The sequence below is a fragment of the Sceloporus occidentalis genome, unplaced genomic scaffold (genome assembly GCF_023333645.1).
Source record: "Sceloporus occidentalis isolate IW3139 unplaced genomic scaffold, rSceOcc1.0.p SCAF_21, whole genome shotgun sequence".
NCBI lineage: Eukaryota > Metazoa > Chordata > Lepidosauria > Squamata > Phrynosomatidae > Sceloporus > Sceloporus occidentalis.
The window spans coordinates 5,342,737-5,360,057 of NW_028317001.1; the positions used below are offsets into that span (position 1 = coordinate 5,342,737).

Here is a 17,321-nt window from a genome sequence, read left to right on the forward strand (position 1 = left end):
ACCCCGCTTCGTCTTTTGATTGGCCAACCTGTTCCAGAGGGAAAGGCGATTGGTCTTTCGCGTGTGGAGGAGAAAGGGAGGAGGGAAGAAAGTCCCACCCGCTCAGCCTTTTGATTGGCCGCGCGGTTGCTAAAAGCCCGCCCCCGCCTCGGGAGAAGGCGATTGGCTGGAGGAGAGAGAAAAAAGGCACACGCGCTGGGTCCCGATTGGGCGGCGGGCGCGTGACGTCACGGAACGTGGCAACCGGCGAAGACAGAGGCAGCGGAAGAGGCGGCAGTTGGAGAAGAGGCTCTCGGAGCGCTGGCTTCCCTCCTCCCAGAAGGAAGGCCCAGGTGGCAAGAGTAATCATTGGGGCTACTGGGCTTATATTCCGTGTCAGAGCATATAAAATACATATATATGTATATGTATATGTATATGTATATTATATATGTGTGTGTTTGTATATATAAAATGCATATGTATTATATATAATGGTATGTATGTGTATGTATATTATATATATATATATATATATATATATATTAAAATATGTATATATAACAATATATATATATATAATCTGTGTATACAGTATATATTTAAAATATATAGATATATTATATGTATATACATAATATATGTGTGTGTTTGTATATGTAATAAAATGCACATATATATAATGGTATGTGTGTATGTATATTATATATATATATAATATGTATTTAATATATGTGTGTGTGTTTGTATATGTAATAAAATATATGTTATATATAATGGTATGTGTGTGTATGTATAATATATATATATATATATATATATAATATGCATATACAGTATATATTTATAATATATATATATTATATGTATATACATAATATATGTGTATATGTAATAAAATACATATATATAATGGTATGTATATGTGTGTTTATATATATATATGTGTGTGTGTGTATATATTATAACATATATAAATTTTGTATATATATGTATAAAATAGTGTGTATATATATACATACTATATATAATATATATGTCTATCATATGTGTATGTATAGATATTATATAGATATAAAGATATGGAGATAGATAGATAGATAGATAGATAGATAGATAGATAGAGATCCATTTATAGCCCGCCCAATCACAAGAAATCCAGGCGGCTTACAGCAATAAAAATACATAGAGAATGCAATCAAATACAAATACAAATAAGATATGGGAGTTTCTGCATGGCAGGAATGGGTTGGACTGTGTGGCCCTTCTGGTCTGTCACTTCCAACTCTACGATTCTATGGTATAGATAGATAGATAGATAGATAGCTAGATAGATAGAATATATATGTATGTATATATCATACATAGATATGTATATAATGCACACGCAAGAAGCCTGGACTGAAGAGGTTTTGCACTAATAAACTACAATTCCCAGGATTCCCCAGCACTGAGCCAGGGCAGTTAAGGTGGTCTCAAACTGGATTACTTCTACAGTGCATCTTGGGCCTAGGACTGCTTCTCTGCCAAACCCTTACTACTGTTTTCTTTTCCATCTCCAGAGGCGCCTCTATGGACTATCTTTCCAAACCGGGGCTTTTTGGGATCGTGGCCAGCGTCGCCTGCGGGGTTTGCCTGGGCTGGAGCCTCCGCTCCCGCTTCTTCCGGACGCCCAAACCTCAAACGACGGCACCGGTCGCCAACGAACTAGGCAATGAAGCCAGCGTGATGGGGGAATCCGGCGAATTCAAGATGGTGATGGTGGTCCGCAACGACCTGAAGATGGGGAAGGGCAAAGTGGCCGCCCAGTGCGCCCACGCCGCCGTTTCCGCGTACAAACAGCTCCAGCGCAGAAACCCTGACCTCCTCAGGCAATGGGAGTACTGTGGGCAGCCCAAAGTGGTGGTCAAAGCCCCCGATGAAGAGACCCTTGCCCAGCTCCTGGCCGAAGCGAAGGGCCTGGGGCTGTCGGTCAGTTTGATCCAAGACGCCGGTCGTACTCAGATCGCCCCGGGCTCCAGGACGGTCCTTGGCATCGGACCGGGGCCGGCCGACATCGTGGATCGGGTTTCGGGACACTTGAAACTGTACTGAGCGTCCGGCTCAAAGATCATGAATTCGGGGGTTTTGTAAGGAAAGCAAACCATTTGCGCCAAACTTGAGACTTGGGGTCTTCCACTGAATGGAAGGAAGGTAGCCCCAAAATAAGGATCATGGCCTTCTTTCAATATGCTCATCCAATAAAGCTTGGGACAATATTTTGAGACAGTTGTTGGCTTTTTCAATACTGAAGTATAGACGTCTCCCTCCACGTTCGCTGGGGGTAGGGGCACAGGACCCCCCCGTGACAAAAGCCCGAGGGTCTCTCTAGGGATCTTTAGGTCCTCTAGAGATGCCTAGAGAGAACATATTGATCAGATCCATGGATAACGGAAGCCGTGAAAGTCAAAGCCGCAAACGCAGAGGGCCGAGTGTACTTGCACGGCTCTAGTTTGGGCAACAAGGCCCTCCAGGCCTTGGACTACAGCTCCCATAATTCCTCACCTTTGCCAGGGGAGTCTTGCTGCCAAACAGTATCTAAAGCAGCAATACCCTAAACTTTGGTTCACCAGATTATTTTAGATTCCAGCTCCCCAAATTTCTGACTTAAGGGCCAAGCTGGCTGGGGTTTCTAGGAGGTGAAGTCGAAAATGTCTGAAGGACCAAAGTCTGGGAATCGCCGATCTAGAGAGAGTGAAGAGCAGCCACTGGAGATATGTCATCTATATTATTTTGTATTTAGTTATAGATAACTTGAGAAGGCCTTTCCCTGGAGATCCTAAAACTTGAAGCACGGTTTTATAATGAATTATGGACCTATTCCATGTTTAATCAGCGCATAAATCAAAATATGGCTGGATACAGTGCCCTCAACAATGGCCCTATACAGACAGGCCAAAATAAAGCTGCTTCAGTTCACTTTGGAGGTATGGTGTTTCAATGATGCATGCGTCCCAAGAGTATGGAAGCTGCACCAAAGCTGCACTCCTGTCCTTAGGACTGCAGCATGGCTTTGGTGCGGCTTCAGGACTTTAGGATCCATGTATAATTTAAACAGCATACTTGCAAAGTGGCTTGAAGCAGCTTTATTTTGGCCTGTCTGTATCAGGCCAATGTCTATGTCTATGTTCTTGATCTATTCCCAGAGTATATGGGACAGGCATCAATCATTTCCTATAGGTACAAACCAATCTGCATGCGTTTACTCAGAAGAAAGTTGTCTTGTGCCCATAAGGCTGGCATCTTTTTGGTGACATGCAAGTGTTACCTCCAGTCTACACCAGTTTGTGTGCGTTCGATTGTTGTGCAGGATGGTATTCTCTTCCTCCCTAAGCAGCATGATGTATTGGTTTGAGTGTACAGGTAGATTTTAGAAGACCCAGGTTTGAATCCTTACTTAGCCGTGGAAAACTCGCTGGCTAACTTTGGGCAAGTCATACTCTCAGCCTCAGTGGTAACCCATGGCAAACCCTCTGGACAAAGAAGGCCCCATGATAGGATCTCCCCTGAGTCAGAAATATCTTGAAGGCACACAATGTCTCTGAAACTGAATATTGACATTGGACTGAAAGGTATCTCACCGCTTGGAAGGATTTCTCACTTATGGGGTTGAAGAACATCCAGAGAGCTCTCTTATTCCTACTGAGTCATGAATATTGGCTCCTTCCCTGCCATTTAACAACCCACTCAACACTTGAAAGATACAAGTTCCCTTAAAAGATCATGGAAGAGGGCGCATGTGTAGGAATGCCATTAATGTGAACTGCCACACAATTCAAAACAATGCGACTAGCTCCTAATGCGGGGCACACAAGGGAATGGGAACCGGATGGCTTCCAAACAATTCCTATTAGCAACAACCGCTATTTGAAACGCTTCGGCAAGAAAGCAACTGATGCAACCACCTGCAACAGAAGTGTCCTGCTGTATTTGCAACTTACCTTCCGTGTGTAAACCACTGCTGCCCTCTGGCGGCTTTTTTTTAATGGTATAAGGTTCCTAACTGGATCCTGTTTTTGTTCGTTTTAATATCTGCAGAAATATACTGAGGGCTTTTGTGGTGATAGGCACTGTATAAACTTTACCAGATGAAGAAAACGCCCAGTTTGTAGGGTTTAGGTTAGAATTCCCAGCTTCTTTTATACTGGCTAAGTAAAGTTGCGATGGTGACATTACAGACTTGACAGTACCAGAGGAATTCAAACCCAACTCTCCCCCAAATCCAACTAGCCATTTTGAATGGTGCCTATGGGACAGAAATGTCTCTTCTTCCAAATATGATGTGTGCTTTCAAGTCATTTCAAGGCGAGCCTATCGTGGTGTTTGTTCTCTTGGTACATTTCTTCAGTTGGGGTTTGCCATTGCCATCCTCTGAGGCTGAGACTGTGTCACTTGCCCCCAGGATCATCCTCCAAGTCAGGGTTTGATATGGTGCCTTTTTTAAAGCTCTGCAAGCTCGGCCCGATGCAAGAAATCAAACCATTCCCAAATCCCCTAAAGCTAAAGAGTCATACATAGGTTGACATAGCCATGCCGGGATTTGAACCCTGGTCGCTGGAGACACAGTCCGACACTCAAACCACGCTGGCTCTGAAAGACGTACCTTGACAAAAACGGAAAAGCTGCTCTTCTATCAACGCACCCGTCTCCCATCCCAGGAGATGCCTTGGGGGACATCCACAAACAGGCCATGAAAGAACTCACCCTTCGGTGACACTTTGGCTGCGGATAAAATAAACCAGAATGGTTGTGAATGAGTCTGGTCACGCACACAGCCCTCTTCACCCCTCTAGTGCGCACCGACGGGTAAGGACTATGCGCTACACAACGTGGGCTGTCTTTCACGCAAGCTGGGCCCTTTGCTCCGGCAAGCGGGCATCCTTTGCCTGTATAAACATGACAGTAATTCAAAGCAGCATTGAACATTGAAGTCGTTTTTATTTTGAAGCTAAATATATTAAGGCAACTTAACATACCTATAACATGATCTTTTATTTATTTAAAGATTTTTAAAACGGGAAACACTCAGAACTACAACCCTAAAGAGGTTTGCTTGTTTCGCTCTTCACCCGGGCAGAAGGTAACTGTCTCCAAACGAGAAAAGTGCCATCATCTCTCTCTCTCCCCCCATCCAGTCATTTAGTCCCAAGCATTTATTTCTCACATACATCGCAAGTCATCTCTCTCTCTCTCTCTCTTTAGCGCAAGTCACCCGCCAACGATTTTGGTCTTTTGCTAAAGCGGCCGATCCCTCCCCCTTTTGACCTGAAGAGCGTGGTCCAGCCTTGTGCCGTTTCAACGCCACGGTAAAGGAGCCTGAAGAGAGAAACATACTGGAAAAACTACCATAAGAGTAATGTCCACAGTCCAGTAATTTATTTATTTCCCAATTAGAGTCATTTTTTAAATTGCACAAACAAAAAAACCGAACAGCAATTGGGTTCTTCCTCCTCCTCCTCCCCACCGACCTCTTGTGTGTGTTTTTCTTTCCTTTTAAATTTCTCTCTCTCTGTCTGTCTCTCAGTTCTGTACACTCAAGGAAAAGTCTTCTCGAACACAATACCCAACAATACACAAAAAAAACCTCAGGGCAAAGGTTATTAGTTGGATAACACGCAAGGTTGGATCCGTGGTGCTCCCTCTTGTTCCTCAATGGAAAAAAAGAAATGCTTTAAAAAATGGTCCCCACAAGAAAAGCACAGGGTACAGTAGCACAACGGAAGGGTCACCTGTTTATTACATACGGAGTGAGCAAACACTTGCAATTTCTTTTTCTACAACTAACCGGAAACCTCCATAGGTTAATAAGACGGGGAAAAAATTCTACTAGGTTCGCCGTTTGTAAGGTTCGGGAAAGGTTTGTCTGTACGCGTCTTTTAAAGATCGTTTCCGTTTTCCGTTTAAGAGCTAAGCAATCCAATAGGGAGGCAAGGGCAAGGACATGCCTATTAGTGTTTCGACTCCCGCCGACAAATCCTCTCTTTTCTAGCATACAGCTTTCCACCCCGTTCCCCTTTCAGAATATACAATGAAACTTTAAAATGCATTGTTTAGATAGAGACGGTACATATCTGTAAGCTGCTCACATACACTGAACTTAAAAAGAGAATCGAGAAAAAGAGTTTAAACGTTACGAGAGTGCAAATCCGGAAGAGTCACAAGACCGGGTTTAAAGGTCGAGAAGCAGTCTTGCCGGGGGGGAAAATAAGAAGAGAAAGCCAACTTGAACATTTAAAACTATTCCTGTTGGATGGAGGGATGGGGGGAAAGTCCTAAGTGACATGGAATGTGAAAAAAAGGGTTAAGCGTTAAGTGGGATCCAGAGAACTTGTGGGGGGTGGGACACGGGGGGGACGGGGACAAATGAAAAACACAGTCCTTCATAAAATAAAGGTTGCAAGGACATGAGGCTTTTTCCCTGTTGAACTGAAGTGGGAGGGACGGTGGAGCTTCAACAGTATGGTGCTGACCTCCAGACTTGCTTCCTTACATGGTGTACCCAAAACCAGGCTGAGGTTGCCCATAGGGAGGTGCGGCGGTGTAGCCATAGCCGAAAGGTGCTTGCGGGGGGACCGCGACGCTGGGTCCGGCCGTCAACATGAGCTGGGGTTGACCTAGGAGGAGAGGAACAGCAAGCGGTTAGGGAAAACGCCTTCATGCGGTTACATAGACTTTTCTCAATAGCCATAAGTCGGTGAGTTTGCTATTACAGTGGAGCCATGGTATCCGCTGGGGTTTAGGTCTAAGACCCCCCACGGATACCAAAATCCGTGGGTACTCAAGTCCCATTAAACATAATGGCATAGTAAAATTGTGCTGGCCAAATGGCCGTAATAAAGTTATATATATAGTAAAATGGTATCCCTTAGATAAGGGCAAAACCAAGGTTTGCCTGTGGGAATTTGTATACTGTATATACTCATGTATAAGTCTAGAAACCTAGGTCAAAAAATTGACCCAAAAAATACTTGCGTTGACTTATCCATGGGTCAATGCAAGTACTGTATCTTAACGCTTATTTAAAAGAAGGAACCATCCCCTGGTGAAAAGCAAGAGTATAACCTGTCCTGGAAGCACTGTCCATCTCTACTCTCTGATCCATCCAGCCTTAAGACTAAGCACAAAGTCTGCTGGAATTTTGTAAGTTCCTTGACACTGTTTTGCTTTGCTTCATCCTTTAGATCCTTTGCTATATGCCCCTAAGTTTTACCCTTGACTTATCCATGGATCATATCAAAATCCATAATTTCAGCCCCAGAACCTGCCCTTGACTTACACATGAGATTGACTTATATTTGAGTATGTACAGTATTCTTAAAGTATTTTTAATCTGTGGATTAAAAATCGGTGGATGAGGAGGGCTGACTGTATGTGCTTTCACATTGACTTGGACTTATGGCAACCATGCCCTAGGCTTTTCTCGGCAAGATTTAATTCAGAATAGGTTTGTCACTGGCCTTACTCTTGGATGGAGAATGTGGTTTGCGCAAGGTCCCCAGCAGGTTTCAATGGCTAAACAGATCTCAGTTTCCTAGGACAACACTGAAGCCATTATGTGGCTCACTTGTACATGAGTAGACATCTCTTTATCAACATGAAGTTGAAGGCTTTCATAGCCGGCATCCATAGTTCTTTGTGGGTTTTTTGGGACTATGTGTCCATGTTCTAGAAGAGTTAGTTCCTGATGTTTCGCCAGCATCTGTGGCTGGCATATCTTCAGAGATTCTTTGAAGATGCCAGCCACAGATGCTGGCAAAATGTCTTCCGCCCACAAGAGTATCCATCACATGGCGTGTCACATGCCATTACCATAAACGATGGGCTGTGTCTCCGTCGCTTGCTCTTCCTCTTTCCTCAGGGATTCAGAGGCATCTAGCTTGTCCACCTAGGAAGACAGAACCACCCTAGAAATCAGGTCAAGCAGCACCATAACCTTGCTCCAAATCCTATTATGGTTTTCTGGCAGAGAAGTGGAAAAGCCTTCAACGGGCATGAAACGCAGTCAAAAGGAGACAACTGACAATATGAGACCTTGGAAAGGGGTTCAAAGCAGGACTGCTACACAGGCATGTTTAAACACACCACCGCCATGTTGGGAGAAAGACCTTCCAAGAAGTTCAGTACAGATGGAACGGGACATCTGGCATCAACCACTGAGTGGTTTCAAGCCATTTGTGGGTTGCCTGAGCCTAGCTTTGACCTCGCAAGGTAAACCATCCTGGAAAGATGGTACTCAGGTCACACACAGAGCCAACTCATACTACCAAACTGTCACACCCAAGAGCATAGCTTTGGAGAATTTGTCACGGCCATCCAACCACTTTGCTACACCTCCTGCTACCTGTCACTGAATACTTCTGGTGAAGGTACCTTGATTTGGTTGAAGGGAGAAGGTCTGGGGTGTAATGTGAAGTCCTGTCAAATGTGAATGACCGAGTCTGAAACCACACCAAGGTTTCAAGCTCTGGTCTTCCCAGACCTAAAAGCACTCTTTTTAAACACTCTGGTCTACATGTTGTTGGGGTTTTTTTTTTAAGCATCCGCTTTGCTGGCATGGTTTCATTTAAGAGGATACCAGCTTGCTATTCGCACCTAAGATTTATATAATCCAGAATCAAAAGTTGCCTTTTGTACACTAGGAGAGTATCTATCACTGCATTACAGGGTGCTAAAGGATAGAAAGAGCCACACTTCTCAGCAATAGTTTTCTCCCTCTGTCATTGACTAATCCCAGGTCAAGTGGAGATGTCTGGAGAAACACATAAGAATATATTTAGCGTTCGAGGACCACTGCAAAAATCTCCAATAGCTGATATGCTACAAACACACCAGTCTTGCATAAATAGGAGGAGACATGTTATCTCCTGTGATACACACCTTTTGGAGGTTACTCAGGTATAAGAAGCCCAATCTAGCTAGGAACAAGTGTTTTGGGCTTCGTCCGCACTGCGGAAACCAGTGCAGTTTGGCACCGCTTTGACTGCCATGGCTCAAAGCTATGGAATCATGAGCATTGTAGTTTGTTGTGGCGCCAGGGCTCTCTGACAGAGAAATCTAAATGCCTCACGAAACCCCAGTTCCTAGTCTCCATGGCATGGCACCATGGCAGTTAAAATAGTGTCAAACAGTGTGGATGAAGCCTTGGTGTCTGTGCAAGTGGAAGTATTGCTAGATGGAACCCTCTCTGGACCAAGTCACCAATGCTGGTCCTTCAAAACCACTCAGTGGTGGCTTTGGCATCTCATTTCCAAACAAAGCTCCCAAACCGAAGAGACCAGTTAACACACCAGCAAGTCGCCATATCCCCCCCCAACCTTTGCAAAGCCCTCCCAGTCTATTTGGAGATTTTTTTTTTTGGGGGGGGGGGGGGAGATTATGTATGATGTAGTGCTTGTGCTGGAGAGCAGCTTGCGGTGCGGAAGAACCAGAAGAGCTCAGTCTTTGAGGCGCTGAAGCAGAGATCCAGACAGAGGAGTGTAAGCTAAGCAAAGAGGGAAGTTGCCACAGGGCTGGCCGAGCTTCCAGACCAGGCTGTTTTTAAAACTGCCAGTGTCGGGGTTTAACAATAATTATGTTTAGGTGGCTCATAAGAAACAAGTCCATTAATGAATGCAAGCTTGTATTTGAAAGAGGGAGGCCAAGAGAAGTTGCTTTTTTCCTTAAACCACACCGTTTGATGCCCTGCCGACAGGCTTGTTAAGCGCACGCAACTGTATATTTTGTTCTTTTTAAAAAAGGCTTTTCCACGGAGACTGCTATAAGCTGCAAAGAGGAGGGGGGAAAAGTAAAACAAAAAGAGAAACCACATGCAGTCAATGTTGTAATTTTTTTGTTGTCGGTGCTAGAGGTGCATGGAAAAAAGGCAAAAGAACTGAAGCAAGGGGTGAGGTTGAAAGATGGCGCCCAGACAGGCTCCCCGCCCCGGTCCTCCCCCCGTCCCCAAAATTCACGGCACGCAGCAGCCCCATCTCCCCTCCCCTCCCCACGGCAATGCTTTGCAGCTTCAGGGAAAAGTGAGATGTTCATCACAATGACCGTCGGACATGCTCAGTTCAAGAAAGCAAACACTGCAGTTCTTTTTACCTTTTTTCACACCACACTTGTACTGTCTGGACTGACTAGCTGCTGAAGGACTTCGGGGACGGCTTTGAGATTTAAAACAAGAGTCCAGGTTCGGGTCTGGCTCCCGTGGCTTTGGAGGGAATCAGGGACCAAATCTGCAAACCAAAGGCTGAGCATTGTCGCAGCCGAACGTCCACGCACCCTCATTTTTCATTTGGGAGCCAAGGGTCTTTCTGCAGCCCATCTTGGCTCAAGCGAAATGCCAGAACTTTCTGGGTTTTTTAATGCGTGGAATTAACCACAAGTTCCTGGAATAAGAAACTGGCTTCGGTTAGGGAAGCGGACAAAATAGCCAGCTAGAACCTTTAAGAACCTGTCGCGTGTTGAAATGCGTCGGAACAGTCCTTAAGCAGCTAGTGGGTTGGGGTTTTTTTTGGCTTTTCCTACTGTCAGCGAGACGCATTAGTAAGACTTGAGAGATCAAGTACTGGATCACAGTCTTCTCCAGGGAGGAAACCAAAAACGTGAAGCAAAAAACCAAATTGCTGCCCCGCTACACATTTCTTTTGGGGAAGGAGGGGGTTTGCTGTTAAAGGACAGCAAAACAGTCCGTCATGCGATTACTTTGGCATCTCTTGGGGACAAAGTTTAAACGTCTTGGAGCCTCTTTCAAACTGTGATCCAACTGACCTCTTCTGACCTTCCTGGAGAGTATAGTATATTAGCCAATTAGTGTCTACTTTTTGGTCCTAGAGCTAAGACTATGGTTTTAACTTGCAGAGGCTTTAGTGAGAGTTTGGTCAGGGGCGGGCGGGCAGAAAGCAAGTAGCAGCAGTGTAGTAAAGGTAGGAAGGAGAGAAAGAGAAAAAAAACTCATGCAGATATCCTTAGACTTAGGCCTCCAGACTTAAAGATGGAAAGAATCAACTTTCACCTTTTCCTTTATTGTATCAACCTGCAAAGGAATTCAGAAGGTGCAGCTTAGAGGAGAAAAAAAACACCACCAAACTCCATTATTGAGCATTTTTTGAATCAAGAGTAAGGGAAGGAGGAAATGTTAAGTCCCAAATGGATGCTACCAGCTGCTAAAAGGCCAAATCAGGTCATAATCCAGGGCTGGCTGAATATATTAAAATCATAAAAGTATATCATGCAGTAAACTGCGGATTGGCTAAAAACGAACGTCATTAAACTGCAAGTGACTATCAACGTGAGAACTCCCCAGTACTGACAGTCACCAACATGGCGAATGCAAGATTGTTTTCCTTAAATGCAGGCGCAAAGGGCATAGAAAGGGCAGGATCTTGGCTTTGGTGGTGGGGCAGGGGCTGAAATATAAACTAAACTGTCTACATGCTGACTTAAAGCTGCCTGATCAGATGGTTAGCTAACATAAAACTGCATGACCCTTACACTATTGTTCCATTTTTAACAAGTTGTTTGTGTTCAGTGTTCTATTGAGATGCTAAAATAGGGAAAGCAACAGCAGTGTAGTCATTCTAGTGAACGTTACGAGCTTCTGAACAAATCTGGTATGTAAGAGCGATTGCTTCGTTGCCTTGGGATTCTAGACTGCCTGGAACTGGAAGAAACACAGTACCATATCACCTGGAAAGGTCCAGTTCCACCTTCGTCACAGCCGCAAAGGCTTTCTTCCAGAAGCGAAGGCCTTCTTTGCACTTCTAAAACCTGACAGGTTACTCGGATTGTGTGAAGCCCTTCGACTGCCTCAAACGCTATCACAAACAAGGTGGAAGCGGTGAGCATGGGCTATAGGCTTCCTGAAGGCATCATCTGAGATCAGTCCGGTAGATCAGTACCGCTCTAAAAGTGGCAGTCCCTGGACTGGTGCCAGTCTCTCAGCCATTGGTTGGTACTTCTTGAAGAGTTTCCATCACATATATAAATGATTGTAGCCAGTGGGCACAAATATGGGTCTGGTCCCTGGTACATATGAGGGGGGGGGGGGGGGATAGCTGCCAGTCCCTCACATCAGATAACCTGAGATGCACTATAGTACATGACAAGGCTTTTTATAGCAAGACCAACTAGAAATGAGCCAACTGGGTAGGGGAGACAGTAATACTAATGGTTAGACATCCCCCACTGTTGTCAAAATTGTTACAAGCATCTGAATGACACTAAATGATCCACATTAGATAGAAACTTGTCTTTTTCTAAGGACTTCAGCTCTGAAATGTTGGTTCCCACAGGGAGGATGCTGACTATTAGCTACTGACATCACAGCAACTGCCAAGACAAGGGGATGCAGTAAAGAGATGGCTATTCTTAAAGGTTTCGTCTCAGGAATGAACCATCCCAATCTACTGCTCTTAGACACAGCTTCAGATTATACTGGGCACAACTTGGTCCTGCTAGACCTACGTTCCTAAAAGCACCTCCCTTTAAAGGTCACAGATCAAAATGTGTGCTCCTGTCACGGCAGTGGAAAACAAGGTAAGAAACTGGACACCATGCTGTCCGTGTCACAACACTATTATTCACAGAAGTCCCAATGACAGCCTGATCTGAAAGCAGTCTCAGAAGAAACAAGGAGCAGCTGATGGGGACAGAGACAGACGTTCGAATTAAGGTCACGTGGGTGTTAGTAGCAACGTAACGCAACTGCTGTGGTTTGAAGAAGAATGGCACAGCAAGCCACTAGCAGGGAGGCCTTGGACGCCCTAAAGGGAATTGCCAGCCCTTACCTTGGTCAAGTACTCCTTCATGACCTGGATGAAGTAGGGCATGGCGAAGTCCATGATGTTGTGCCTCCAGGCAGTTTCCAAGACAACATCCGGCCGGAGAAGGTCATAGCAAGTGAAGAGGCAGGCTCCAAAACACTCCCTCTTGCCTTCCTGCAGGAACCACTGCAACAGCTCCTCCGCCAACTCTGTGTCTTTGGACTCTGAAGCATACTGCATAGCATCCTGGAAGGGAAAGGAAACAGGGAAGGAGATGCTAGAGAAAAGGTATATGTTGTTATTCCACTTGTCTAGGTCAGGCCTTAGAGAGCAAGGGGAGAATGGGAAGGAAAATAAGCAGTGCATGGAGGTATGGGGATTGAGGTTGAAAGTATGAATCTCCTAATTGGGAAAACTATACACCAAAAATGAAGAAAAGACATGGTACCCACTCTCAACTCCCCAAGTGTCTGCTGTCTTTGATGTGAGGGCAGCTCCTTAACCACTCAGTGTGAAGGCTACACAAACCCTTTTCCTCCGCTACCTTGTATAGCCTGTCTTTCTTGCAGAGCTCCACACTTTGTTTCCAGCGGTTGTTGCCTTTGAAAAGATATGCAGCGATCCTCCTGAACTCGATCAGTTCATGCTTCTCCAGGCGCTGAGCGAGGGAGATGTTGTCAAAGTTGTCATAGGCATCTATCGATGTCCTGAGAGCCTGAGGGCGGCAGAAAGATATAGTCAACATTTTAAAACCAGAGATGGACCCACATGCAGGCTGTGGGTGGCATGTGGCCCTGCTCTCATTTTGCTGGGCCTGCTGCCCTCACCACCAAAAGCATGTCAAATTTCCTCCCTATCTTTCCTTTTGAGACACTTGTTATTTTCAATCCTGTAGTTTTGCAGGAAAACACTCTGGCACACTCTGGAACCATAGAGTGCTGCTTCAATTTCCATATTAGCAGCAAAACAGGAGAATGTACCCCTGGAAGCTCAATGTGCCAGCTTTAAATGCTGATTTAATACCAATAATACAGCCCAGCTCCTAAGCCAGGATTTGGGGATGCTCCCCATTTGTCTCCCCCACCTACCATGTGAGAAGGTAGCTTCAAGTCAACCTTGCACTAACACATTTGATGCAGGGAGACAGACACAGGGTCTAGTATCCAGAGAAGCCCCTTCATCCTGAAATAAATTTCTACCTGGTAGTCTTCCTCCGTAATGAAGAGATTGTTGAGAGACTCATTCACGGCTTTGTTATTATGGTTCTGAACTGAACGCAAGTAGGGCTTTACCAGTGGCAGCTGTTTCACCTGTTGATGGAGATGATGCACAGTCAGTATATGACTTGACAAAAGGAACCAAGGTTCTCAGTAGGTGGGAAAAAGCTAAATAGCAAGCCCGAAACAGTTTTTTGCATCTCAAAATACAGGTGACTGTGTTACATTCCCTGACAAGGCCAGGCACTAAATAGGAGTGATGTCAAGTACCTTCAGAAATTTCCTTACAACAAAGTGAGTGGAGAAAAACCTCTCCTCTCAACAAGAGTTCCTACCTTGCTAAAGAAGTTGACCGCACGGGTATGGTCAAGTCGGGGAGAGAGCACCATTAGCAAGTCATTGAGCAGCAGTGGTTTAAACTCCAAATAGAACTGGATTGCTTTGTAATAGAGCTCCACGTTGGCCACCTGTGAGAAGAAAAAGACAAGGTGAATCGGCCCCACCTCCTGTGCACTTCTTTGCCCATGTGTGGCTACCACACTACATCAGCAGTCTGTGAAAATTCATCTACTACATTGATCTACATCCACATGTAGATGTAAAGGGGGTCCCAAAGGTAAAAAGAGTGATAACCGCTGCACTACATCATAATGTCTAACTCTTGCCCAAAAGAATTCTGTGCTCCACTCTGTGCTTTGCAGCAGGGCAGGTTTGCACTCTACTGACAAATAAACATGATTTATTCATTCAAACATACAGTTTGAGAAAAGCACACTGAACACTAAAGCTTGATATGGGACAGTCAAAACTCAGCCCAAATACTACAGGCTTAACATCAAGCAACTGAAGTTTCCACAATTATTCTTTTAGTAAAAATAAGATAGACAACAAAAAGATCCATTCTCCCACTCCTCAAGTAAAAGCTGTATGTTGAAAGGGCCCTGTAAAGCAGTGCTGTCTAAAACAACAAACTATGAACATTCCTCTTAACGCGTTTCACGTCTGACACAGACGATGGGGGGAAATGCAAGCTGCAAGATAAAGTGATGGTTCAAAACCAAGCCCACTCCTTGCCCATGGTCAGAAAATCTTTTACAATCAAATTAACAGTTCAACAAAATGCACAGTAGACAATGAGCTAAAGAGAATCACTGAGGCACTTTTCGCACTCCAGCAGAAATGCGAAGGAAGAAAACTTGCAGGAGTTTGTTGAGAAACAGACGATACCTTAGTGATGATGTCCTTGAACTGCCCTTCCTTCCAGGCATCTGTTGGGTGGTTCATCATGGTGATGATGGCGTTGTCATATTCTTCATATTTGTCATACAGGAAGACTAACTCACCCCAAAGATGGGCCTGTTCTGCTGCCCGTAACACCTACAAGGAACCAGAGAAGACACACCTGTGAATTATGGTTTAGAAACAGCCCAACTGCTCTCTTTTCTCAGATGGAGACCCAGCTAATCCTGCATCTGCTTCTAGCTAAATTCATCTGGAAAAAAGTCCAGAAACAATCTTCCTCTATTTCTCCTGGCCATCTGGAAACGAGAAGAACCTAATGTGGAAAAGTTCCATTCTGAACTAGCAGGGCTAACAACTGCTAGAGACTCATCCTCCATGAGTTGTATGGCTGGATCTCCTACTATTTACTGTGCTTCTGGATTTCACATGAGAATGATGAGGTGCATGAAACATCTGCTCTACTTGACCCTGAAACCACCAGCTGCTGCACAACCAGTTTCATTGAGTATTCCCCTTATGCAAGTGTGAGGGAAGTTCACCCCACAGGCCAGCCCAACCCTTTGAGGACACTTTTACTACCCCCTGATGTGATGCCTCAAAGAAGCTGGAATAATTTGGACAGTGATTTTTCCATGGGGGAAAAATGTCCCGACAACACTCCCTCCTTCATATCTTCTAAAAGCACTCCCTCCATCCCACCAAACGGATGGAAATTAACCTAAAATCAAACAGTGGTGACACTGCATGGAAGAAAGAGGCTACCTTAGGAATGTTGACTCGTGACCAAAACAGCTCCAAGTGCTCCCTCATCTTCTGTGGCTTGAACTTGGAGTAGAGGATGGCCAGTTCTGTGAACATCCCCATGTGGGCACGCTCCAGGCCCAATGCAGCTTCCAACATGGTTATCAACTCTTCAAAATAACCACGGTCCTTTGGGAGAGAGGGAGAAGATGATGTTAAAATTACAGCAGCAGCTCCTCCTTCCACCGTCCTGTTCCAAAGCCAAGCCCCACAAGTACACCTTCATGTACAAGAGTGGGTCCTTTTAGCCATTACCTGATAATAGTTGATGAGCTCCTCCAGTTCATCTGCATGGACGACAATGTGAAGGCCGCACATCTGAGCCAGACGGAACTCTTTCCCATCCACACATGCAAAGCAAACCTGGAATGTTTAAGATTAAAGAGGGCTTTTGTTCAGAAAAACTGGAAAAGCTGGAGCCACCTTCCTGCCTAATCTAGCACAGCGAGGGGAAAAAAAAAACCTGGTCTAGTATTACTATCAAGCTCACAAAGTAATTTTTTTTAATGGAAAACATCAATTTCATTGGATTTTCATCCCAACCTTCTTCTAAGGAGCTCAGGATAGCTAACAGAGGTTCCCTCCACTTACTCATTTTATCATTGCTACCAAGCTAGGGGAGACTGGCCCAAAGTGACCTAGTGGGATTCATGGCCCAATGGTGATTTGAACCCTGGTCACAGCCCAGGACACCAAACTACTTTGCCAATTTGACCAGAAACCAACCTCATTCAGGATCCTGTTTCTAACAGACATCATTGGAGGTATACAGGCTGGCACTCCCAACTGCCCCAACGTCCGTATAACTATTCTGCGTTACACAGGACTGTGTTCTGTCCAGTGATTGCTTCTAATATGACCTTACATTCCCTGCCTCGATTTGCCTAGTTCCCTTTCAGACGGCCACTTAAGATGCTGGCTGCAAGGGATGAGTACTAATTCTATACGCAGGGAGAAGCTCACCTCTTTCCAGGTTCGGGTGCTGTTGGCTTTCCGTGCCCCATCGACAGCTGCCTGATATTCTCCAAGATGAACCAATGTGGAAGCCAAACGGCCAAAGTTGGAGACATTGTTGTAGAGGAGTTTGGCTGCGTCATACATCTTTTCTTCATAGCAACGGTCACCAACCTATGGAGCCAAATGTTAATTTTGTTTACTTCCTTTTTCATACAGTCAGCCGCTGAGCTCACACATTTCCATGGCTGCCTTAACAGCATTTCGTCCTTGAAATACAGCTTAAAAATAACTGTGAACAAATTATATAAACCCTACCCTCATCCTCTGGCAGCATCACCAC

General features: G+C 44.9%; 3 protein-coding genes across 6 annotated transcripts in view; 1 reads left to right on the top strand and 2 right to left on the bottom strand.

The window, feature by feature from the left end:
• The window catches only part of LOC149301474 (vacuole membrane protein 1-like), a 96,101-nt gene extending 91,172 nt beyond the window's left edge, over window positions 1–4,929 (bottom strand). Inside the window, exon 1 of the mRNA XM_089483880.1 lies at window positions 4,723–4,929. The gene's annotated coding sequence lies outside the window, so the exon portion shown is untranslated. The remainder of the gene's footprint in view (window positions 1–4,722) is intronic.
• LOC149301475 (peptidyl-tRNA hydrolase 2, mitochondrial-like) lies at window positions 235–2,243 on the top strand. Of its 3 annotated transcripts, none has more exons than XM_089483979.1 (2): window positions 235–332; window positions 1,542–2,243. In XM_089483979.1, exon 2 carries the CDS (start codon window positions 1,552–1,554, stop codon window positions 2,071–2,073), a length of 522 nt encoding a protein of 173 aa, XP_089340105.1. In that variant the 5' UTR covers window positions 235–332; window positions 1,542–1,551; the 3' UTR covers window positions 2,074–2,243. The 3 variants fall into 3 exon arrangements, with proteins under 3 accessions (XP_089340105.1, XP_089340106.1, XP_089340107.1); XM_089483980.1 differs by having other exon boundaries at window positions 269–341; XM_089483981.1 differs by lacking the exon at window positions 235–332 and adding an exon at window positions 1,081–1,448.
• Window positions 4,930–5,379: 450 nt separating the features above from the next.
• LOC149301476 (clathrin heavy chain 1) overlaps window positions 5,380–17,321 on the bottom strand; it is a 64,657-nt gene continuing 52,715 nt past the window's right edge. Inside the window, exons 23-33 of one of the 2 annotated variants that reach the window (XM_089483876.1) lie at window positions 16,988–17,152; window positions 16,280–16,387; window positions 15,986–16,153; window positions 15,209–15,358; window positions 14,317–14,448; window positions 13,964–14,074; window positions 13,309–13,479; window positions 12,789–13,010; window positions 11,015–11,035; window positions 7,828–7,903; window positions 5,380–6,632 (exon numbers count right to left, since the gene is read on the bottom strand). In XM_089483876.1, coding sequence (XP_089340002.1) covers window positions 6,505–6,632; window positions 7,828–7,903; window positions 11,015–11,035; window positions 12,789–13,010; window positions 13,309–13,479; window positions 13,964–14,074; window positions 14,317–14,448; window positions 15,209–15,358; window positions 15,986–16,153; window positions 16,280–16,387; window positions 16,988–17,152 — 1,452 coding nt within the window. In that variant the 3' untranslated portion in view covers window positions 5,380–6,504. The remainder of the gene's footprint in view (window positions 6,633–7,827; window positions 7,904–11,014; window positions 11,036–12,788; window positions 13,011–13,308; window positions 13,480–13,963; window positions 14,075–14,316; window positions 14,449–15,208; window positions 15,359–15,985; window positions 16,154–16,279; window positions 16,388–16,987; window positions 17,153–17,321) is intronic. The other variant, XM_089483877.1, reaches the window with a different exon arrangement.

Excerpts from the sequence above, each read along its gene's own strand:
- LOC149301475 (XM_089483979.1), top strand. The coding sequence starts at position 1,552 with ATGGACTATCTTTCCAAACCGGGGCTTTTTGGGATCGTGGCCAGCGTC.